General features: G+C 43.9%; 1 protein-coding gene across 7 annotated transcripts in view; it reads left to right on the plus strand.

Annotated features, from left to right (window-relative positions):
• Positions 1–24,466, plus strand: part of TTC7B (tetratricopeptide repeat domain 7B) — a 172,477-nt gene that overhangs the window by 22,261 nt on the left and 125,750 nt on the right. For 6 of the 7 annotated variants that reach the window (XM_060261566.1, XM_060261572.1, XM_060261567.1 and 3 more), the window contains exons 2-3: positions 13,375–13,529; positions 21,584–21,752. In XM_060261566.1, the coding sequence (XP_060117549.1) occupies positions 13,375–13,529; positions 21,584–21,752 (324 nt within the window). Of the gene's footprint in view, positions 1–13,374; positions 13,530–21,583; positions 21,753–24,466 lie in introns of those variants that run through there. The other variant, XM_060261571.1, reaches the window with a different exon arrangement.

Consider the following 24,466-nt stretch of genomic DNA (forward strand, 5'->3'; position numbering starts at 1 on the left):
CCATCTTTCACACGGTTTGGAGACGACTGTCTCCTTCCCAGGGATTGTTATCAGGAGGGAGGATAGCGTCCCGCTGTGAAGGCCTGTTCGGCTTGGCTTCAAAGGCCACCTGCAGATGTTGACCAGGTGCCATCCTTCAGTGATCACAGTTTGTTTGAAATGCACATGAGTCTGTGTTAGTGGCCTAGCGCAAAGCACATTGGGTTAGTCTTTGGTTACAGCATGGAGTCAGTTATGCTAACAGTGCTTAGTGAAGTTACAAGTTCTGACAATAAATCCCCTTTGTGACTTAGAAATTAGGAAATCCCCCCAAATATTTAAATGGATAACCGTAGGGTCAGATAGTATTACATTGCCTGTTAACAATAAAACCTTTGACTGAATTAAAGACCAGAAAAGCCTAATCAATGGACACAGCCACCAGCAGTGAAGGTATGTGTCACGATTGCCACACCCCTTCCAACAGAGGGAGGAACTAGATGGGAAAAGATGAGACAAACGTACCGGTGTTAGGTACCACCTAGCTAACATTTTATATTCCTGTAACTTAATATTCATTGATCTCGATTTAAGAGAACGAGATTGCCAAATACTGAGCCAATCTGTGTCATCAAAACTACAAGATAATTCTGATTGCCATGCATTCCTACAAGATGAATTAGTATAATAGTCTCTATTAAGAAGCAAATTATAAACTTTTGAGATCAGACCTTTGATCTAATTGTCCTCAGTACACAAAAGATGTTCAAAGTCCAAAAACTTTGCTCTCAAAGCTCTTAAAGGAATAACGGGCTAAGAAGCTTTGCACTTGTAAGTATTCTATCCATGGCAAAGCAGCAGTGGAAATACGATCAAGTGAGATCTTAGGCTTTAGACGTCCATGTGACAGAATGTCAAAAAATCTGGTGAGATTAGATTTGCGCCAGATACTAAATGAATTGACGATAGCACCTGGTATAAAAGGCGAGTAATTTGTAAACTCCATTAGTAATGAAGTAGGAGGGGCAATCCTAGCTGAGCATCTATTCCATACCCTAAGCAAAACTTTTAAAAAAGGGTTACAGGAAGAGGTAAAACATCTACGATGACTGTTCCGAAGAGCTTCCCTAAAACTATAGTGCAACAGACATAAGTTTTCTATCTTTCATTCAGCAACATAGGAGGATCGGTAGAAATTAATTACACTGGTTAACACAATGGCTTCATAATACCTCCGAACGTCAGGAACTGCCAGACCAACTGCCTGATTGGATAAATGTAAAGTAGAAAAACATATATGGGTTTTTTTATTTTGCCAAATAAAATTGTTAATATATTTCTGCCATTTTCTCAAAAGAGAAAGGGGGAGATCACTAGGAAGAGCACGAAAATAAAACATCATTTTGAGCAAGAGAATCATTTTAACCATTAAAATTCTTTCCAAAAGTGACAAGTGTTTCGTCAACCAGTGCGCAAAGGTCAGAAATAGTTTTTGAAAGCTCCCTATGATTGAATTTTAAAAAGTCAGACATTGAAAGTGGAATAAAAACACCTAAATACTTCCACTTAGTATTCACCCAACAATAATGATATTTCCTTTTAATGAATGAAGAAACATCAGGATCCAGATTTATAGGATAAGGAATAGATTTATTTTGATTGATTCAAAGGCCTGTTACACTACCAAAGAAGGTGCGAATGAGTTTTGGGGAGAGAAGCTATTGGATCTGAAATAAAAAGAACCATGTCATCGCAAATAAACTAATTTTTATACTAGAACGCCCTTAATAAGATTATCATTTCTAATTAGAACTGATAGCGGCTCTATTGCAAGTGCGAAGAGCAGAGGTGACAAGGGGCAACTTTGGCGTGTACCCCTGGAAAGGTATATAACAGGTGAATTGAGGGCATTAACACAGAGAAAAGCCCAGGGAGATAAATATAACGCTTGTAAGACAGAGCAAAATTTAGGAAAAAATCTCATTGCTCGTAATAAAGCTTACAGATAAGAAGGCTCTACAGTATCAAATGCTTTCTCTATATCCAAAGCCAACGCACACACATTAGGTAGCTTATGCTCATGACTGTACGAAATAGTGCTGACAAGTTTTCGGATATTGTCAGTTATGTCACAAGACAGTATGAAACCTGTCCGCTCAATAGAAATATACTCTTCTATAATCCTGTTAAGTCTCTGGGTGAAAATATTAGTAAATACCTTGTAATCATGATTCATTAATGAAATCAAATGATACGTTTTCAGGTCAGTCAGATCCCTATCTAGCTTGGGTATAACGATGACTTTAGCCAAGGACCACGATTTTGGAAGATGACCTATCTCCAAAGCATAATTAAAAGTGTCAAGCAAATAAGGGGATAGAGAAGATTGAAAACATTTGTAAAAATCAGAGAAAAAACCATCCACCCCAGGGAATTTATTTGATTTCATTTTTTTTAATTGCTGATAAAAGTTCTTGCTCCTCAATAGGTTCTTCTAAAAAAGAACAATGAGAATCAGAAATACATTTAAGGGAAGGAATTGATTGAAGAAAACCATCAATAGAATCAATGGGAGGAAAAGTTGATTTATAAAGATTAGAATAAATTTTTAAAAAAATATTTACAATTTGCTTAGAGGACATGCATAAAAGTCCAGAAGAGTCCTTAAGCTCTTTCACCCCAAAATTCATTTCACGCTTGTTGACGTTCCAAGCCAGAAGATGGGAAGATTTTGGACCAGCATACCACCATGCTTGTTTTAGGTAAAGAAGATTCCTTTTTATTTTGTGAACTTCAAGAGCCTCCAATTTTCTTCTTTCAATTAAAACTAATTTATATGCCTTGTTTGAACACGTTGCTTTATGCTGTGCTTCTAATTTTCTTATATTATCAATCAGTTCAGAACACACTTTGTCCCGCTTCTTGCGATAAGCAGAAGCAATTGATATACAATGCCCCCAGAGTACTGCTTTGTACGTATCCCAGATGACTGGTATGCTGACCTCACTGGAGATGTTATTTATAAAATATTCACGAGTAAGATTTTCTAGCTGCTTAACAATGTTTTCATCTTGCAACAACAAGTTATCAGACCTCCAGGTGAAACTTTTATCCTTGGGAACATTCTCTTTAAGAGTACAGAGAACAGCAGCATGGTCTAACCAACATCTTGGATCAATATTAACGTCTAGTAAATTGTTACAAAGGGACTGTGAAATAAAAAGATAATCAATTCTTGTATGTGTCTGAAATTGATTTGAAAAATAAGTAAAATCCCGCCCCTCAGGATGAAGATAACGCCACACATCAATTAGGTCAACTTTTGCACTAAATTTTTAAGGCTAGTATAATTAGGGTAAGATAGATCGGATTTATGCCGCTTAGGCCAGGCAGTTTTCCTATTAGCATTTAGAGCCATTAAATTGGAGATCCATTAAATTTAGATCCATTAGAGAGCCAGCTTGGTGTAGTGGTTAAGTGTGCGGACTCTTATCTGGGAGAACTGGGTTTGATTCCCCACTCCTCCACTTGCACCTGCTGGAATGGCCTTGGGTCAGCCATAGCTCTGGCAGAGGTTGTCCTTGAAAGGGCAGCTGCTGTGAGAGCCCTCTCAGCCCCACCCACCTCACAAGGTGTCTGTTGTGGGGAGGAAGGAGATTGTGAGCCACTCTGAGATACTTCGGAGTGTAGGGCAAGATATAAATCCAATATCTTCTTCAAAATAATTCAGGTCTGCACCCAAGATAACTGATCCAGTATGAAAATCCTGTGATTTAATAAACAAATCATTGACAAAACTAATTTGACCCACATTAGGCGCATATGCTGAAACTAAAGTGACTGCAGTGCCATTTAAAGTGCCATTGATAAAAATATAGCGACCCCGAGAATCTTGCTCTACATTTGTGCATGAAAACTGGACTGAGGCAGAAAGAAGGATCGCCGCCCCCCTAGCCTTGGAAGAGCCCGGGGCAGTAAAACAGTGAGGAAAGAATTTAGAGTTAAAGAGAAAATTGACGTTATTCTTTAAGTGTGTCTCCTGGAGGAATATAATATCAGCTTTAAGATGCTTCAGATAATTATGAATACATTTGAATTTAATTATATTTTGTAAGCACCTACAATTTAAAGTAATCACCTTTAGATTAGCCATTGTAAGACAGAAGCCATGAGGTAAGGTAATAGGATAAACACAAAGTAAACAAACAGAAAGTTCATATACTAACAAAGAGAAGCATCTCCAACCAAAGTAAAAATCAACACCACAAGTAATATATTTCAAAGACCCTGTAGGAAAGGTAAAATGCAGCATCAAAAGTGAATGCAATTCATTATACAGACAGCAAAAACAGTAGCACCAGAAAAAATTCATAAAACCATTATCATTTAAAAAGACCACTAGTAAACAGTAACAGCTATGACTCACAATTAAAAACCGCAAATATCTTAACAATTGATATCAGGACAATAACACTTAAGTGCAAACTGCAGCAGGATAAATAAATAACACCCATTAGTAACCCTGAAATGAAGATGTCCTTAAAACCTTCACTATTTACCTGTGCACCAAAAGGCAGTGAGCTACAAGAACACGCAAGATCCAAAAGGATCACCTTCATGAATTTAAATATTAAAACTGAAATAAAAAAAATATAATGTAAAACATTGAAACCCCCTACCACTCCCCTCCCCTCCACACCTTAAAAATGACCAAAACGCAGGAATACAACCATAAATATAGCACGCGTGAAACAGTTACTAGCTCAGTACTTACCTCATTGGCAGTGGTTTTCTGTGGTCTCAAGTGGACAGTTCTCTCTCATCACTGCAGCCTAATTTTAATTGAAATCAAATCTGGGACCTTATGCATGTTAAGTCAGTGCTGTGTGTCTGAGCTATGGCTTCTTCCCAAGCCGGGATTCTTGGACTTCTAGCAAAGATGTGGAAATTATATCTCAGATCAGTGAACCATCTATAAATCCTGTTAAACAGCATTTTAACCTCCCTTGCTGGTCTGGTCCCACCAGCTGTTCAGACATTATTTCCTCCCCATGCACGGAAATATCAGCACAGCTGAACAGCCGCAGAGCTCATGGTTAAAGTAAGAGGAACATATGAAGGAACTGTAATTTTAAAAAAAAATCATACACGTATTGATATCAATGGGCATTTATTTTGATCTTAATGCCATCTATTGCTTCTGAATTAAGCACCAGGATTTCTTTCTTTTCCTGCCTAGTTCATATCATAATCTTCTGTGCTATTCCAGTATCTTTTTGCTAAGTAGCATTTTTTGAAATATGAAGCAGTTATGTGAATCTCTTTGAAACTAATATTGTAAGTAGTCTGTCTTATGGAATCTTATCTCTTATTAATAAAACTGTAGCTTTAAACATTCTTTCTTGGTTCCAGTGGTATTATTTTTGTGATTAGATGATACTCATCAGAATTGCAAGTAGCGATGGGGTAATTTCTTTCCTCTGGGGCATTGTTGCAAATTAATTATTTGCTTTCCTACCATTCCTATCCATAAGACTTGGAGATAGAGAGCTACTTTCTTTATCTTTTCCTCTGTGGTGATAAATCTTTACTGTCTTATTGTCTATATCTTGTTTTTCCTCTACTTTCTTTACTATTGCAGAGTTTGTTTTACTTTTCTCCTTATCAGCAGCAATTTACTGCTGTTCTCCGGTGAACATCAAGTTAATGTTTTTTGTTCCTTTTCTGAATGAGCAGAGCCTTTGAAGGTAACTTGGCCTAGATGATGGCTTTATTAGGGCACAGCATCAAGGAATCTCAATTAATGCAGGGGGAAAATGCCGCAAATGTAGGTTTTTTTGGGGGGGGGGGCGGGGGGGTTGCTGGTCTGTACAACAAACACTTTATATACATTGCTATAGTTTTGTGAAGGACACTCAAACTTTGCAAGTAGAAGAAGAATTGCAGATTTATACCCCACCCTTCTCTCTGAATCAGAGACTCAGAGCGGCTTACAATCTCCTATATCTTCTCCCCCCACAAAAGACGTCTTGTGAGGTGGGTGGGGCTGAGAGGGCTCTCACAGCAGCTGCCCTTTCAAGGACAACTCCTGTGAAAGCCATATCTAACCCAAGGCCATTCCAGCAGGTGCAAGTGGAGGAGTGGGGAATCAAACCCGGTTCTCCCAGATAAGAGTCCGCACACTTAACCACTACACCAAACTGACTCTCAGCCGGAAGGGAGCTGCTCCCTTGAAAAACATCCTTGGAAAGGGGTAATTTGGGCCAGGTTGGAGAGATTACTTTGTCCACACACTTAACCACTACACCAAACTGGCTAGTAACATAAATTCTAGTAGTTTTCTTAACATATTCCCTTCTGTAGTATTAAGCCAGCATCTTCTTCCGCCAGTCTAAAAATCAAATTGTTAATTATTATTAACTCATTTCAAGGTATAGGAAAATGTTGCATTTCTGAAGTACTCAATATATGAGATGGGATGAGAAGTAATTTTAAGTAAACCAGCATATGAAATCCAAAATTTGCCAGTGTGGTGCTGCATTCTTTCAGACCCAATGAGGCTTGGGCTGTGACTGCACAGAGAAGTGACAGCAAGGGGGGGGGGCATGCAGGAGCAGCATCTGCCCACACTTGTTCTGCCAGGTCACTGCTGCCCCTCCTTGTCCTTTTTTTCCATTGTGTCCGTAAGGGATTTTTTTGTAGCAAGAACTCTTTTACATATTAGGCAACCCCCTGATGTAACCAGTCCTGGAGCTTACAGTAGGCCCTGTACTAAGAGCCCTGTATGCTCTTGGAGGATTGGCTACATCAGGGGTGTGTGGCCTAATATGTAAAGGAGTTCCTGCTACAAAAAAACAAAGCCCTGGTGCCTGTATGGAAGCACAGATAGGACAGTGATTTTTGGCTGCCTCACTGAAACCTGGAAACTCCACAATGATCTGGGAAAGGAATAAAAAGCACTTTAAAGGGCTAAGAAGGAGGCGGGGAGGGTGTGTGGCAATGCGCTGCCCTGTGCCATTTTGAAAGTAGAGCAGAGCTCCACCCCTTCCTTGTAGGGGTTACGGATGGAGTGTTCAAACGGATACTCTCCCAGCAGCTTCTCTTTTAAACTGGAGAAATTTAGGTTTTTGTTTTCTCTACACTAAAGGAGAAAAAAGAAAAAGGAACTAGGCAAGCCATGCCCAGATAGGGCATGACTTGTCGTTTACTGTGATGGTTTCCCTCTGCCCTTGTGGTGAAAAATCTCTATGTGGAAATAATCTTGGCATAGGTAGTCAGCTGTGTCTTCCCCTCACTTTTTGACAGACGGTGTTTTGAACTCCTTGTTAACATAAAATGTGATCTAAAAGGCAAATAAATTATTCTTCCTTGCACCATTACCTCTTTTTTCCCCTCCTACTTTCCAGTGCAGCCTTCTTCCCTGTTTCTTTGGAGTAACAGAACCAGCTTGTTCATTAGTGCTAGTACTTACTGGTAGATAGCTTGCTCATGATGTCAAGAAGGAGCTTCAATCTGGGAGAAAAGTGTGTTCACTTCCTTTTCCTGGTTCAATGTTGTAGCTGCTTCCGTGGCCTCCTAAAATCCAGAGGAGATTGATTAGACCAGTTTACCAGTGGCTTCTCTTCTGGAAAAAAGAGCCCCGTGGCACAGAGTGTTAAAGCTGCAGAACTGCAGTCCTAAGCTCTGCTCACAACTTGAGTTCAATCCCCGGCAGAAGCTGGGTTTTCAGGTAGCCAGCTTGAGGTTGACTCAGCCTTCCATCCTTCCGAGGTTGGTAAAATGAGTATCCAGTTTGCTGGGGGGAAAGTGTAGATGACTGGGGAAGGCAATGGCAAACCACCCTGTAAAAAGTCTGTTGTGAAAACGTTGTGAAAGCAACGTCACCCCAGAGTCGGAAACGACTGGTGCTTGCACAGGGGTCCTTTCCTTTCCTTTTTCTCTTCTGGAAGGTGCAGTAGATGTGGTATATTTTTATTGTAATGTATTGACCATAGGTCTTAACATTATTACAATATTAAAACAAATCAACAATATTACAAAACTGATACCGATCAGAACCTGGAAACATCCAAATGAAATTACAACAGACCCAACAGTTTATAACTGAGGTTCCATACCGTTTGATCTAATCCTTCTTGCAGCTAGCGCAAACAAAGCAACTCTATTAGAGGCATAAGCATCCTTATCTGCAAGCAAAAAGATTACTTTTTCTAGATCCGAAGCTGCTTCATGCATGGATAGTATATTAACAATAAATTTGTTTTGGGTTTCATGATGGGGAGACATTTCAAAATATAGTGAATCAAATCATCTATTTCTCCTGAACCACACACACAGCATCATAAAGGGGCAGGCACATTAAAAAAATATTCCAAACAAACTGCTGAGGGCATAGCTTGGAACTTTAGACTAGTAAAGGCCATCCTCAATTTCATTGTTGTTAAAGTCCTTAAATATGATGTCCTGACCTGATCTCTTTTCAGGAATTTAAATAGGGGGCCACTATGGATCGATCAATTACACGACTGTCTATTTTCCCTTCCATTTTAAAAATCCATTCCTTCAGTTTCTGACCTGATCAATTAGAATTTAACAGGTTATTATTCGGGATTGTAAACTGTGACTGAATAAAACCCAAGTAATCTTTATAGCTCTTAGCATGTTTTAAAAGAAGACAGAGACTTTGAGAGCCAGCAAATCCTGGGAACTATCAATGTTCTCCATCCAGTAAGACAAAACTTTGATATTAGCCTAGCTTTCAGAGAAGGGATATTAATCTCAGCCCTCATTAATGCTACTGGGGAACCTTTAGGCAACACAAGAATCCATCTCGATAATTTCGTATTTTTTCCAGTGATTCCAAAATCTGCTCTCCCCAACCCCATATTTCAATACCATAAAATAAACTGGGGATAATGTTGCTACTAAACAGTTTGATCACCAGATCAACCATACCACCTGCCTTAGAAAAGAAAAATTTCACTATCTCCCCCACAGACTTCTGGAAAAGGATTCAACAAAGACAAACGAGGCCATCATGTAAGAGTTTCTGAAAACGCTATTCCTAGATACTTATTTGTACTACACTGTTCAATATGAGCACCCAGAATTTTCCATACTGACTTCCCAGGTCGTTTCCTAAAAACTATTACTTTAGATTTAGCATAATTTATTACATAAACCTTCTTCATTACAATATTGACCCAATTTATTAGTAGCCTTCTCTGGCCAATTTTAGTCAATTACAACACACACACCCCAATGTCATCTGCATATAAAATGATTGGTATCTTTGTTTGACGTAATGGCAGGGACATAAATTCCATGCCCTCTAGTCTATTAACTATATAATTCATATACAGATTAAACAGAGTGGGGGCCAAAATACAACCTTGCTTACCCCCTTCTACACAGGAATATCATCTGTTAACATACCAACCTTGACCTTCACTGTAGTGTTTTGATGCAGTTGGCTTATCAAATAAACCAGCCTGGGGTCAATATTAATAATCAGGAGTTTCCACCATAATCTGTCCCTATTGAGGGAGTCAAAAGCTGAAGCCAGGTCAATAAAGGATACGTATAGAGCTTTTGTTGAACCTCTAACAGCCTTGACAGCCAAAGTATGTAGTGTTTGACAGTATTCAATTATAGAGTGGCCTTTTAAAAATCCTATTTGCAGGGGATGGATTAAATTGTTCTCAATGATACAGTCCTCTTTATTTTATTTTTTTTAATGTTTACGGTATAATTTAGAAGCAATGGAAAGCAAGCTAATCGGCCTAAAGTTACGGAGGTCCTTCCTTTTTATCAGTATAACACTACTTATGGTTCAGCTTCTTCTAGAAGTTATCCTCAAGGGAGACTTCACACTGGTTTTTAAAGGCTGCAAGCACTCATATATAGATATAATTATAGATATATTTATTTAATTTATTTAATTTATATCCCACCCTCCCCACCAAAGGCAGGCTCAGGGCAGCTCACAAACCAAGGGTGGACACAAACACATTAGTGTGACTGATACAATAAACAACAATAAAAATATAAAATATAAAAACAATTTAAAATAATTGCATGTGCTACTATCATAATTTCAGGGAAGGGAAAAATTTGGGAAGGGGAAAAAGCTGCTTAAATACAAGGAGGAGGAGATTAGATTTATACCCTGCTCTTTACTACCCAAAGGAGTCTCAAAGCAGCTTACAATCTCCTTTCCCTTCCCACAACAAATACCCTGTGAGGTAGGTGGAGCTGAGAGAGTCCTGGCAGAACTGCTCTTGAGCAGAACAGCTCTGAGAGAACTTGTGACTGACTCAAGGTCACATGAGCAGGTACCTGTGGAGGAGTGGGGAATTAAACCCAGTTCTCCCAGATAAGAGTCCATGTACTTAACCACTACATCAGACTGGCTCTCATGCCCAAATGCAGGCAGGAACTTTGGAGTGAAGAAGAGATAAATGGTATTGCAGTGGTATTGGGGAGTAAAGGAGAGGTAAATGGTATCACAATGGTATTATTACAGGCATATTATGGGAGCTTTGGTCATACTTCTGAAGACTTCTTCCAGCTTTCTACTGGGTTACAAAACAGGTTTGACCAGAGACTGGTGGGTCACCCCCCCAAAAGAAGGAAATGTACTTATCACAGTCAAAGACAGCTGTATTGTTCTGTCTCCAGGATTTTGGAAATGTACTGTCTGTACACTGCCTAGGAAAAAGACCTCCTTAAATTTAATGACAGTGTTTTAGAGCCCTTTCTGAAGCAAATGATTGCCTTGGATCTTGAAATGAAAACGGTGCCTCAAAACAGTTTAAGGGCCAAACTTGTCTTGATGACATAGCCGCATGTAGCATTAGAAGAAGATGAAGACTGCAGATTTATACCCCGAACTTCTCTCTGAATCAGAGACTCAGAGCAGTTTACAATCTCCCATATCTTCTCCCCCCACAACAGACACCCTGTGAGGTGGATGAGGCTGAGAGAGCTCACACAGCAGCTGTCCTTTTAAGGACAACTCCTGCGATAGCTATGGCTAACCCAAGGCCATTCCAGCAGCTGTAAGTGGAGGAGTTGGGAATCAAACCCGGTTCTCCCAGATAAGAGTCTGCACACTTAACCACTACACCAAACTGGCTCTCAGCTGGAAGGGAGCTGCTCTCTTGCAAAACATCCTTGGGAAGGGGTGATTTGGGCCAGGTTGGAGAGATTACTTTGTTCTTGTTGGTCTTTCCGTGTTACCCCCTTGTCCTTAACTGCTGTTGGTTTTCTGTCCCTACAAGTTTCCAGTCTTTGTGTGGTAAGCATAGGTCCACAACTTGGGGGATGGGGGGCAGGGAAAATGGGCTGGCTGAGAAAGGGTTAAGCTTCCTTGTCAAAGATGCTTTGCAAGGCAAAGTAACACTTGTTCTAAAATTACTTGATGCTGTGCTGTAACATTTAATTTGGTCCCAAGTGCCAGAGATAACATCAGAGTGGCTTAACGCTGTCAGTACCTTTAATTTGCCAGCAGATTTTTATTTCCTTTTGAGAACTGAATATCATACAAGCTTCTCTGGTCATACCTGCTAGTTAAAAATGCCAGGATTCCAAACCTGAGTAAAATAAATGTTTGGAGTAATAAATATTCCTTTTGGTCCAGAGAGAGCAAGTAAGGGAAGCCATATTTCAAGAAACAGAAGAAAGCTACTGCTTGCCTCAACATTCTAGAAATACACAAACAGCCATTCCCGTTACTTCAGTAATTGTAGCACAGCAGAATGTCTTAGGGCTATGATGAAAACACTTAATGAGCGATGGATTTATAGCTTTGTTTACCTACAAGTCAGACAGCAGGAGTGTGCTGAATGTGCCTCTCCCAGATTCCTAGCAAGGAGATGTAGGCATAAATCTTTTTTGCTATTACAGTTTTCATTAAGGGAACATTTGTAGGGTAGCCTGGAGTGCTCATAGTGTCTGTCAACTGTGGTGTTGTTAAAGACAGTTATCTAAAATTGCATGCTGGGTGATGGTTGAATCAATGTCAGTCCAAAATGTTGCTGATTTTTTTCCCCTGTCTTTCTACAGCTTTGTAACTTTTACGTCAGGTATAGTTCTTTCTCATGCTAGTGGCACAGAATGCACCTATATAATTAAGAAGCCCATAGTTATGCGTACATGATTTCGGCATCTCTGCACCCTAATGCAAATATGTTTAATGAATATAAGCTGTGACAGTTGCCAGTTTCTCACCTTGGTGTGACACAGAGCTGCATTGCCCTCTGCTGGGAAAACCTATTGCATTTTAACTTGGAATGAGGGAAAAATAGTGGTGATAGTTTGGCTTTGAACTGAGAAGAACAGAACTCTTAAGGGTGAGCAGATCAAATGTGGCTGACCCTCCCATAAGCCTGTATTTTCAAGCAACATTATAAGGAATTCAAGCAGCAAGAGCAGCTGCTCTAGAGTACTTTTAGACCAGGAACAGCCAAGTGGCAGGAATCACAAGCAGATGAGAAGCAGGTTTCTAAAAGAGCTGTCAAGTTATTGTAGTATGTGTTTAGATGTAATCACGGCTCTCTCCGGCTGTGTTGGGGTGGGGATGGTGAGACAAGGTCTCCCAATGGGTTGTGTGAGAACACACATCCATGAAATACAGCTTATGGCACTGTACTGTTCTGTGTTAATATGCAGAAAGGAAGCTACTGAATGGGTGACATCACTTCTGGTGATGTCGGGGGGGGGGGTCTGGTCTAATATGCAAAAGAGTTCCTGCTGGGCTTTTTCAACAAAAAAAGTCCTGGATGTAATTTTTTTGGGAGGGGGCCCTTTAAGTGAAAAAGATATTGCTGCGTTCAAAGATATGACTTTCTGCCTTAAGATGAAGCAGTGGAAATGTACTTCTAACTCTGTTCAAAACCATCATCCATATGTCTACATATACATGCATTTATGCACGAAGACCCCATTTTTCTTCCTGTATGGGGACTCAGATTGTTTTACCAAACAAATGCGCAGCTACAGCCCAGTCAAACAAAATATGTGCATGATGATGTTCCAGCATCCTGGGCCAGTTCTGGTTTCCGTTGTTTGGCTTGGTTAAGACCACAGGCAATAAGCCACAGGCTCCTAGCAAAAGCACATACCTCTGGCTGTGCTGAGGGCTGAGTACCTGCAACAGAGGAGGAACAAGAAAACATCCTGTATCTTCAGCTAGTAAAAGATGTTTTGACCTTCCTGCCCCTCCAGATTTGCAGGATTGAAATTTGGAATGGGGCAGAGGGTTAAGGATGGTAGCTCTTGCTACCTTTCTGCCAATGGATATCTTGTTTATAGCATGATTGTCATTTTTAATCTTCTGTACCATCTGTGCCATGTGCAAACTGTCTACTTAATGATTTTTCTTTACCTTAATAGATGACATGGCAGAACTTCTTCTTGGAGAATCCAAGCTAGAACTTTTTCTGAAGGAAAATCCTCTTAAGCAAGGTGCTAGTCCCTGTGGGCCCCGGCCAAAGTTAACTGAAGTCAGGAAGCACCTCACTGCAGCTCTTGACCGAGGGAATCTAAAGGTAATTACTTCTTTTGAAGAAATAGCTGGAAGCTAATGGTTCATTTAGATTCATTTAGATCTTGAATAAATACATGGTGTTGGCGCCAAAGGTCAGCTTCCACTGACAGAAGGCACTTTCTCCAGTAGAAGAGGGGACAGAAACCTCAAATAAGGACGACTTGGTATAGATGATGGAAAACTTTCAGATTTGCTAGATCTTCCACTTGTAGGTCAGGTAGGGACACTGTGAGTCGACTGACACATTATGAAGTCTGTGAGGACTTTGGATTGATGAGGAGTTGATGAGGTCTGGCAGATGTGAGCCTGGAGTTCTGTACTGGGAACTTAGTTCCCAGGTGTGTGGGTGCTACTTTGGATTAGGACTGTGGTATGCAGAGAGAAGAGACATCCACCTTTCCCTTTCATTGTTTTCTCATTAGTACATGTACGATCTTCTTCGTGGTCTCTGTGCCTCACACTCATGGGATAGTGCGCCTGCGCCGATCCCCGAATCGGTACCTGAAAAAGCCCGGGATTTTTTCGCGCTCGGCGCCAATGGGCATGCGCAGGCGTCCCAATGCGCATGCTCACCAGCGCCAGCGCGGGGATCCCGCCAGTTCCTTTCTGACCGCTGCGCTGAGAGGTTTTCCTTTCCGTTTCCCCAGTCGGTGAGAATCCTTGGCTTTGCCTTTTTTTTCTCGTCTTAGCCTGTTTATCGTTGTTAGTTAGTTAGTTAAATTTATAGTTTAGTATAGTTAGTGTTAGTAAAAAAAAAAAAAAAAAAGCGTTCTTTGTTTGTCTGGCGAACTGCCCCTTGGGGTGCTTCGCTCCCGCTTTCCCCCGTTTTTCTCTCAGATCATTCTGAGTAGTTTTTTTCTGCGGCTTCTTTCTATGGAAAGTCGCTGGGGGTTTTTCAAGCGCTGCCGTGCTTGTGGAAAGAAGATCGCCCCTCCGGACGGCCATTCCCTGTGCCTGTTGTGCCTGGGAGAAGCGCACCGAGTTGAATCCTGTCCGCACTGTCTCCGCTTCTCGAAGCAGACCAGAAAAAATCGGGCGGCTCGTTTATCGGCGGCGCTCACCGAATCGGCGCTTCGGCCTCATAGACCGATGGAGTCGTCGGTACCGAAATCGACCGACGCCCCGGCACAGGAGCTTGCATCGGCCGATGCTGCTCCGATACTGACTCTGACCGATCCGCCGGAAGAGCGTGGCTCCACAAAACGTTCCCGCGAGGGCTCGGTGGATACGCCCGCTAAGAAGCGCCGAGAGGACTCGGGGACCTGAGCTCCTAAGAAGGCGAAATCAAAGGAGAAGCGGAAGCGACCCCGCACTCCTTCCCCATCGGCCAGTACATTGGCGTCGGCGATCTCTAAGCCGCCGAAGAAGATCTTGGCCTCTCCACGCCGCAGCCCTGTGAGTCAGCAGCGTCTGTCGGCATCGGAGCAGGAGATCGACCTGACCCAACGCTCGTCGTCTTCTGGGTCCCGTCGGCGGTCGGCTAGCGAATCGGCCTCGGAGGTGGAACAGTCGGCACCGATAGTCCCGTCGGTTCCGTTCAGACCTCGGGACAGACGTGCACCGGAGCCGTTTCATGCGCCTCAACGCTTCCCGATACCACCATGGGAGCAACGCAGGTGGCAACCGCCCTACTCTCGGTACGACTCCTGTCATTGGTACCCGGAGGACTACCAGGACTGGGAGCGAGCATCAGAATATTCCTCCATGTCGAGGGTCTCGCACCGATCCAGGAAGGCGTCGGCTTCGGTGTCGGTCCCCCCAGATCGACAGTTGGTTCCGATTGAAACTCCGCGTAGACCACTGCCGGTCCAGCTGCCACCGCGAGAGTCGACCCCGATCCTGTCAGAGCATTCCACCCATCAAGACTCTTCATCGGAGTCGGACGGTGAAGTCCAGGACTTAGACCCTTCACCGGTCTCCCGGACGGCTGAGGATCTTCCGATTTTGCCATCGGAGGATCTAAAGTCTTATGGGGACCTTGTGAAACGCATCGCTGCCACCCTCCGATTACCCGTGACCCAGCCAGAACCCGTAGTGGACGACAACGTGTTCGACATAATGGAGAAGAACACGTCCACTGCAGTTGCTTTACCGGTTACCAAGGTGATCCTTCAAGTGGTCAAGGAACCTTGGAACAAACCATCTTCGACGCCGGTGTCATCCAAACGGCTGGACCACATGTACAGGGTCCAGGAGACGGGGGCTGAATTCCTATTCACCCATCCACGCCCTAACTCGGTGGTAGTCTCCTCCTCCTCGAAGGCCAGGAAGGTTCACTCCTCTCCACCGGACAAAGAAGGGAGGAAGATCGACGGAATGGGCCGCAAGGTCTACTCAGCTGGGGCACTCGGCATAAAAATATCTAACTATGCAGCCTGCATGGCTAGGTATCAGTATGCCGTGCTGGAACAACTTGCCCCGTTCCTCTCTTCTCTAAGTGAGGACAAAAAGGCCGCTGCAACCAAGCTGCAGAAAGAGGGTCTCGCTGTGGCCAGACAACAACTGGCTGCAGCGAAACACATGGTGGAAGCCTCAGCCAAACAGATCACCTCTGCAGTCTGCATTAGGCGTCACTCCTGGCTTCGGTCTACGGCACTCCACCAAGATACAAAAACCTTTATCGAGGACCTGCCTTTTGAGGGTGACGGGCTCTTCAGCACCACAACTGACACGGCGCTGCAAGAGTTCGATAAGAGCGTCAAGACCTCCAAGAACTTGGGCGTCCAATCCACCCTCAAAACTTCTAGATCCAAGCAGTGGCCTAAGCCCTGGACCAAGAAGCCCTATCAACGGTTCTCCCCTGAACAATGGCGTCCCCGGCCTGCACAGCCTGAACGACCCTCCTTCTCTGGTAACGGCAGGAACCGTTACGGGGCCCAGCCCTCCAACAAGTCTAAGGGGGCTCGTCCCCAGAAGCAGGGGGTTTGACTTCCTGCAAGCACGCGTCATCGCTCCCACTGTTGGCTCTTCCATCCGCCTACGCCCTTTCCTGCCTGCCTGGGAGTTGATCTCCACAGACAGGTGGGCACTGTCCATCGTAAAAGAGGGCTACAAAATAGAGTTTGTTCAGACCCCAAACCAGTCCGTGGTAGTTACCACTCCCCCTTCCCCACCTCTGCTGGCGGAGGTGAACAACCTCCTACAGAAACAAGCCATAGAGGTGGTTCCGCCGGAGGCCAGGACAGGAGGCTTCTACTCCCGTTACTTCCTGGTCCCCAAACGGGACAGGGGTTTGAGGCCTATCATGGACCTTCGGAGTCTGAACAAATTCATTCTGTACCAGAAGTTCAGAATGGCTACCCTGCAAACTATCCTGCCTCTCATCAATCAGGGAGACTGGATGGCGACCCTGGACCTCAAGGATGCCTACTTTCATGTCAGCATCCACCCTGCGTTCAGGGGTTTCCTAAAGTTTGCAGTGGGTGCTCGGCACTTCCAGTTCAGGGCCCTGCCATTTGGACTGTCTACCGCTCCTCGGGTGTTCACGAAGCTGATGAGTGTGGTGGCTGCCCGCCTTCGTCTTCAGGGAGTTGTCTTCCCATACATCGACGACTGGCTTCTTGTGGCGAAGTCGAGGGAGAGTTTGACAACGCACATTGCCATCACTCTGCGTCTTCTCGGCACCCTGGGATTGCAGGTCAACCTGGAGAAGTCACATCTGACTCCATCAAGGACAGTTCAATTCATAGGGGCTCTGCTGGACACAGATCAACACCGAGCATTCCTTCCTTCGCAGAGAGCAAAGGACATCATCAATCTGGTACAGCTTCTCCAAAGGCGGCAGTGGGGCACGGCTCAGCAGCTCCAGCGGATGCTGGGGCTGATGGCTGCGACGACAAGCGTGCTACGTTTCGCAAGACTGCGAATGAGGGGACTGCAACTGTGGTTCTTACGCCATTTTCGTCCTCTCAGAGATTCGCCCCGAAAGAGGTTTTCCATCCCACCCGGGACTATCCAATCTCTGCAATGGTGGGGATTGGAGAGCAACATCTGTCAAGGGGCTCCCTTTCATCTACCAACCCCTACTGTGACTATTGCCACCGACGCTTCCATGTGGGGGTGGGGAGCTCACCTGGAAGACCTATGTGTGGGGGGCCAGTGGCCTCCGAAACTGAGTCGGTGCCATATAAATTACTTGGAACTGCTGGCGGTTCACTTCGCCCTTCGCTCCTTCCGCCCTCTGTTAGCAGGGAAGACTGTGGCACTGCTTACGGACAACACCACTGCCCTGTGTTATATAAACAGACAGGGGGGGACAGTGTCCCGCAGACTGTGCTCGCTGGCGATGGATCTCTGGACGGAGTGCCTCCAGTGGGACATTTTTCTGAAGGCAACACACCTGCCGGGGGTCCTCAACATTCAGGCGGACTCTCTCAGCAGGGGTGGAGCTCTCCCACACGAATGGGAACTGCAGTGGCGGTTCCTGGAGCCGGTGTTCCAGCGTTGGGGGTACCCACAGCTAGATGTCTTCGCCACAGCGGAGAACAAAAAGTGCCCCTTGTTCTGTGCCAGGGGAGGTGCGGATCCAGCCTCGCTGGGAGACGGACTCCTTCTTCAGTGGGGGGGCTGGTTCCTTTACATGTTCCCACCCTTGCCTCTACTGACAAGGGTAGTCCACAAGTTAGTTCAGGAGAAGCCGCGTTGCATCCTGGTGACTCCTTGGTGGCCCCGTCAGAGCTGGTTCTCGATCCTGCTCCAGCAGTCGAGGGGGGTATTTTATCAGTTCCCGACAGATCCGGACCTGTTGTCGGCCCAGGGCGGGCACGTACTTCACCACAACGTGCCTCACCTGAAGCTGACGGCATGGTTCATCGATCAGTAGGTTTTTCCACCAGGGTCCAGCAAGTCCTCCAAAGCAGCAGGAAGCCTTCCACTCATGCCTCTTACGAGAGGAAGTGGAAGAAGTTCAGTAACTTTGTGGCTGACTCCCCTACGTCGCCTGACTCTGTTGGGCTTTCGGCAATTTTTGAGTTTCTTTTAGCCTTGGTGGATGAGGGGCTGGTATTCTCCTCCATCAAGGTTTATTTGGCGGCTATTTTTCCATGTTTCAGTAGAGGGCTACTCTGTTTTCGCTCACCCTCACTCCAAGAGGTTCATGAAGGGACTGTTCCGCCTTCATCCCCCTTCTAGATCCCCTCCACAGTTGTGGGATTTGACTCTGGTTCTGGACAGGTTGACTCGTCGTCCTTTTGAGCCCATGGCAACATGTTCCTTACAACTTTTGTCTTGGAAGACTGCATTTTTGGTTGCCATCACCTCAGCACGTCGTGCGGGGGAGCTCACGGCGATGCGCTGTGATTACCCCTACCTTGCCTTCAGGGAAGCGGGGGTCTCCCTAGCTCCAGACATTACTTTTCTTCCCAAGGTGGTTTCCCAATTTCACCTTAACTTAGAAGTTTGGTTACCCACGTTTTACCCTAGCCCTTCCTCGGATGAGGAGCGCAGGCTGCATGCCTTAGACGTTAAACGTGCCCTCTTGTTTTATTTAAATCGTTCACGGGGCTTTCGTAAGGACAACCAACTTTTTGTCTCCTACTCTGCCCCCAAGTTAGGGTCCAAGATTTCGTCTCAAAGGCTTTCCCAGTGGCTCACTGAGATGATTAAACTTTGTTATTTGTTGGCGAAAAAGCCTTTACCTGGACCTGTTCGTGGACACTCCACAAGGGCGATGGCCACGTCGGTGGCATTCCTGAAAGGTGTGTCCCTTTCCGACGTCTGCAAGGCGGCTACCTGGTCTTCTCCGCATGCCTTCATGAAGCACTACGCGCTGGACGTGCATGCTCAGCAGAGGACTCGGTTGGGAGCTGCGGTGCTGCAAGCTGTTTCTTCAGGTTGACCGTCTTCCCACCTCCAGGTATGCTTTGCTTGCTAGTCTCCCATGAGTGTGAGGCACAGAGACCACGAAGAAGATAGACAGGTTGCTTACCTGTAACTGTAGATCTTCGAGTGGTCATCTGTGCATTCACACTACCCGCCCTCCTTCCCCACTGCTGACGGTCTCCCTCCAGTAAGAGGCTTTCAGCGGTCAGGAAGGAACTGGTGGGATCCCCGCGCTGGCGCTGGTGAGCATGCGCATTGGGACGCCTGCGCATGCCCATTGGCGCCGAGCGCGAAAAAATCCCGGGCTTTTTCAGGTACCGATTCGGGGATCGGCGCAGGCGCACTATCCCATGAGTGTGAATGCACAGATGACCACTCGAAGATCTACAGTTACAGGTAAGCAACCTGTCTTTTCCCCAAGTTTCAAGCCCTGAAGGAGGCATGGGTGGGGAAGCTTAAGCACCTTCTCTCCGCTTGCCACAGTCCCAATCTGAAATGGACTCTTGCGAGCCTGGGAATTAAGTTGCTAGAGGAGAATTCTAAAAACTAGTCTGCTGTGGGCTTTGTAACCCATAAATGTGCATAGATTGCTTGCAACAAACATACCTTTAGTTTAGTGTGTTGTTTCACTAAAAATCTTGCTTGGCATAACAGGGAAACATTCACTTATTCTTCCACACATCATGTACACTGGATGACTCATACTACTAGGTCTGCTCTTTCTTTTTCTTGGGTTGACCTGACATTCAACAACATCCAGTTTAAATGGATGGGGCAGTGATATGGCTGCTGGTGTGCTTATAGTTCAGAAAGGAACTGGAAATGGGGAAAGGCACTATTAGTCTAACCTCCCTTCATTCACTTGGACTTTCCTTCCCACTGCCATTCTCCCGTTACCTGGATTATAAACAATAAGGGCACTTTCTTCATCCTTTCATCAGTACAGTTCCCTAGATAAAAAGCAGTAGCAAAAAACCCAAACAACAAACCCCTCTTCAGCTGTGCATATTCAGAAGGGGCTCTGCATCTATAAGCAACAATCCCCAGCATCTCCAACTTAAAAAGGGTCCAAGCAAATAGATGTGAAAAATCTCAGCTTGAAACCCTGGAGAGCCACTGCCAGTTTGAGTAGACAATACTGACTTTGACGGACCCGAGGTTCTGGTTCAGTATAAGGCAGCTTCATATGTTCTCACTGTGATTCCCAAATCACACTAATGCCAACTGTCTCCTGAGAATTTCCCACCCTAGACCATCTTAAAGCAAGCCATGATTAAACCAGCTAGAACACCCAATATATCGAGTAATATGAAACTAACATAATATCTAGACACTAACACTTAAAATTCATGGTCCATGCTTGGAAACCCTTTGTTTCCCCTGGCGGGGTTCACCTTCCACCTGCAGCAGGCCTTAGGAAAATATCTTTTCCTTGGAAGTAGCTGCACCAGTAAAGATGTATGAATGCTTCCTTAAACTGAGCCAGACAGTTGTTCTGTCGATGTCAGTATTGTCTAGTCAGCACAACAGTGGCTCTCCAGGGTGCCAGGCAAAAGTCTCTCACATCACCTGCTGCCTGATCCTAATAAGTTGAGATTCCAGGAGTTGAACCTGGGACCTTCTGTATGCAAAATAGATGCTCTACCATTGAACCATGGCTCCTGTCTGACAGTATCTGGATGTGTCTGTCCTTAATGGGCCTATGGGTATCTCTGTCTTTTCCTCACAAGGCCAAACACTAGCCTCTCATAACTTCTGGCTTCCTGTTTCTGACAAGCATTGCAGGGGGTTGGTGTGTTTGTGTGTTAAAGAGCTTCCTGACAGTGGTCTGCTCCTTTCCCTGCTGCTTTGCTCCTCAGGCAGTGCTAAGGATTTTTTTTTAAGTAGCACTTGTTCTTTGGGGAACAGCTGTTGATTTCAAACTTCCTGCTGTCTTTCTTGATATTTTTTAATTTTCCATATGTTATTTTGTTCAGCTCAGGTGTTGTTTTTTTAAAAAATTTTTTGGCTCTGTATGTATAAAAATTACAGAAGAATATTCACTAAGCTTTATTGTTCCCCTTATTTCCAGCTGCATTCTTGGAACACAAAGCTCCTTGCCAATTCTGGTCTGCCATGAAAAAAAAGAATGCGGAGAAAAAGCTAAATAGAGGGCTGAGTGCTCAGTATGCATGAATGCAGGTAATACTTTGTACTCTCAGATAAAATGTCTGTAATTTTTCTTTTTCTTTCTAGCCAGAGTTCTTACAAGAAGCCAACTTAGTGATGGCCAAATTAAACTATGTCGAGGGCGATTACAAAGAAGCCGTGAACACCTACGCAAGAGTGGGCATCGATGACTTACAGCTTGTTGCTGTACCTCCTTATCGGTTAAGGATGATTGCTGAAGCATATTCAACCAAAGGTAACCTGGCTGTCAGCGCACCTGCAGTTTTCTTTTCTCTTCTCAAATAATTTGTGTTATCTAGCTGATCAAAATGGAACTTGTTCCCACTAGATTATGTTAATAACAGCAGTGTGGCATTTTATTTGATTCCTTTATGCTTCACCTTTCTCTCTGATGGGGACCCAAATTGGCTTATGTCATTTTCCTGTGAGGGGAGGTTAAGTGGAGAGTGTGTGACTGAATGCCTGGCAAGATTCCATGACAGAATGGGCATTCAGATCTGGTGATGATATTCTCTTTCTAGAAAGGGGGGATTCAAGCCTGAACCTCTCAGATCCTCGTGAAATGCTCTAATCGCTACACCACATGGACTTAATGACTCGAAGCAATCAGAGATAGGAAAATCATCTTTAGTTTAATCTTAATTCTTTTTGTCAAAAATCATTATAGTTGGTCTCTACAATCAAGGAAACTTACATTGTACAAAAAAAATCCCTCCAGCCTGTTCACAACAAGTAGTGTACAAACTTTCATAAGATTACTTTTTAACCTTTGCATACTAGGAAATTGCAACTTGTGATTTTCCAGCTCAAAGACAAGTGGCAATCTTGTGATTTGGTGGTTCTGTTGTTATTTATACAAGTTGATTGCTGATACAACTAATTCTTTTGTTCAGATCACCCCCTGAGTAATTTATAAGCTCTCAATTTTTGGAGATCATTGGAACCTGAAAACCAGTAGATGCATCCTCAACTTTTGAAATATTTCACATTACAAAGGCCAAAATGGAGGTGATGTTTTAGAAAAGATCACAAAACAAGTTCCAGTCTGTTTTTAAAAGCCTGTATTTCATAGGATTTTTCTCTGTACTGCTTAATTGATGGCTTCATTTCTGGTGATGTTCCTAGTCTGTGTTCTGTTTCTAGGTGGAACAAAACCTGGTAACATGTGGAGTGGGGGAAATAGCTTGGAATAATTTTTATTGCCCACAAGTTGTTTTCATTAAAGGAAAACTTGATGACCTCCTCCCTCCCCCACTGCTGTATTCCATTTGTACTATATATGCCAATGGCTGATAATACCAGATATGATATATTTTCTAGAATCTACCTTGATCTTCCCCTTTCCAAAAGTATCAGACTTTTCTCCCTTTTAGTTTTCTTTCTGAAGTACTCTGCAGGGTGTATGGAAGGTAAACACGAATAAAAATAGATCTGCCTTTCCTATATTTACCTATGAAACCATGTAGTGCTAGTACAGTTTCTATAGGTGGCAGTGTCACCTCAGTGTCCGGCTGTTTTCTGTGCTATGCATTCATCACATAAACGCAGCGGGGTCTTTAATTTTTTTCAAAGAGTGCAGCGGTGTGTGTGCACTGGGATAGAGAAATGTTTTTATGCCCAGTTGCCTCCTTTAGAGTTTGGAATAGCTTCTCTTGTATGGAAGAGTAATCAAATGTCATAATTGGTTTGTTTCTCTCCAGAAAGCAAAGTCACAGTGGCAGCATTGAACTGAATTCTAAACAATTTCTAAAATTAACCCAAGAAAAAACTAATAACCTTCCAGTAGTTCTGTGTCTTGGAGAGTGTAGTTTTGCATTAAGAGGTGTTTTTTGCCTATCATGGAAAGAATGGAAAACCTGTCAGGAATTGTCCCATATCAGAGAGAAATGAGTTTGAGTGGATGGCAGGATGATAGATTACTTGAAATATAATTTAACCCCCTCTGTCTGGAATTTAACCCCCAGAAGGTCTAGAAACAGGTTGACGTTGGGTTGGGTTAAAGGAGAGGGGTTGGTGCATTTTTGTCTGGCCGAGTTGATGATTGCTTAGCAGTGACCATTGCTTAGCCTTTCATTACACTTAGAATACCCCCCCCCCCAAAAGACCATAGTTCTAATAAATTACAAGGACTTTTTGCTTGGAGGATTCTGAGTGAGAGAAACTTATAAGAGACTGCTACAGGGGCTGGCTAAGGTACAATTGTGGTAGGTAGTGTCAGCTCTATGTACTTAGACGCTATAGTTATATATTTAAAATTAATAGTTGTACCTTATATTACTGTATGTGTACATGCGGTGGGGTACGTGTTACTCTTTTTGGTTGATAGTGATTGTGAATGTGGCTCTGTGCAAGCTGCAGAGTCAGAATCGCTAAGCTGGGAGCAAATATTATGCTCTCCTCCTATGCTCTGTCTCCCACGCTCTTGCCAGCCTGCTAACTAACTCACTACCTGGACACCACCATGGTATTGTACTTGGCAGCTGGAATAATGCTATGATGGTGACTCATGGCTCTGTGGATCTTCTGGTCTTAAAAGGCCCACAGATTTTTGCTGCATATTGTCTTTCCCACCTGGATGTCCTACACTTTTGGGAAATTTTATCTTGTTTTGTGTTTCAGAGTGATTACGTGATAGGTTCTTAACGGCAATGATTGTGAACTAGCTTACAAATTCCTGGTGTTGAAAATCATTTAGATCTTGTGCAGCTTTCTCTCCTCAAAACTATTTTGTTTCCTACCAGGCTAGGTAAGAGCAATGGATTAGGCCTTAACAAGCACATGTGTAAGCATCACATAAAATTACCTGTTAATTACACATTTTGGAGGGGATCCAGGAAACTCTTCGAACCACTACTTTTCTAAACAGCAGCTCGCCAGATCACTTCCCTTTGGTGGAATAAAGTCTCTGTGCTCCTTTCCAGGGCTTTTTTTTTTTTTTTGGTAGAAAAA

Source organism: Heteronotia binoei, chromosome 21 (assembly GCF_032191835.1).
Source record: "Heteronotia binoei isolate CCM8104 ecotype False Entrance Well chromosome 21, APGP_CSIRO_Hbin_v1, whole genome shotgun sequence".
NCBI classification, from domain to species: Eukaryota; Metazoa; Chordata; class Lepidosauria; order Squamata; family Gekkonidae; genus Heteronotia; species Heteronotia binoei.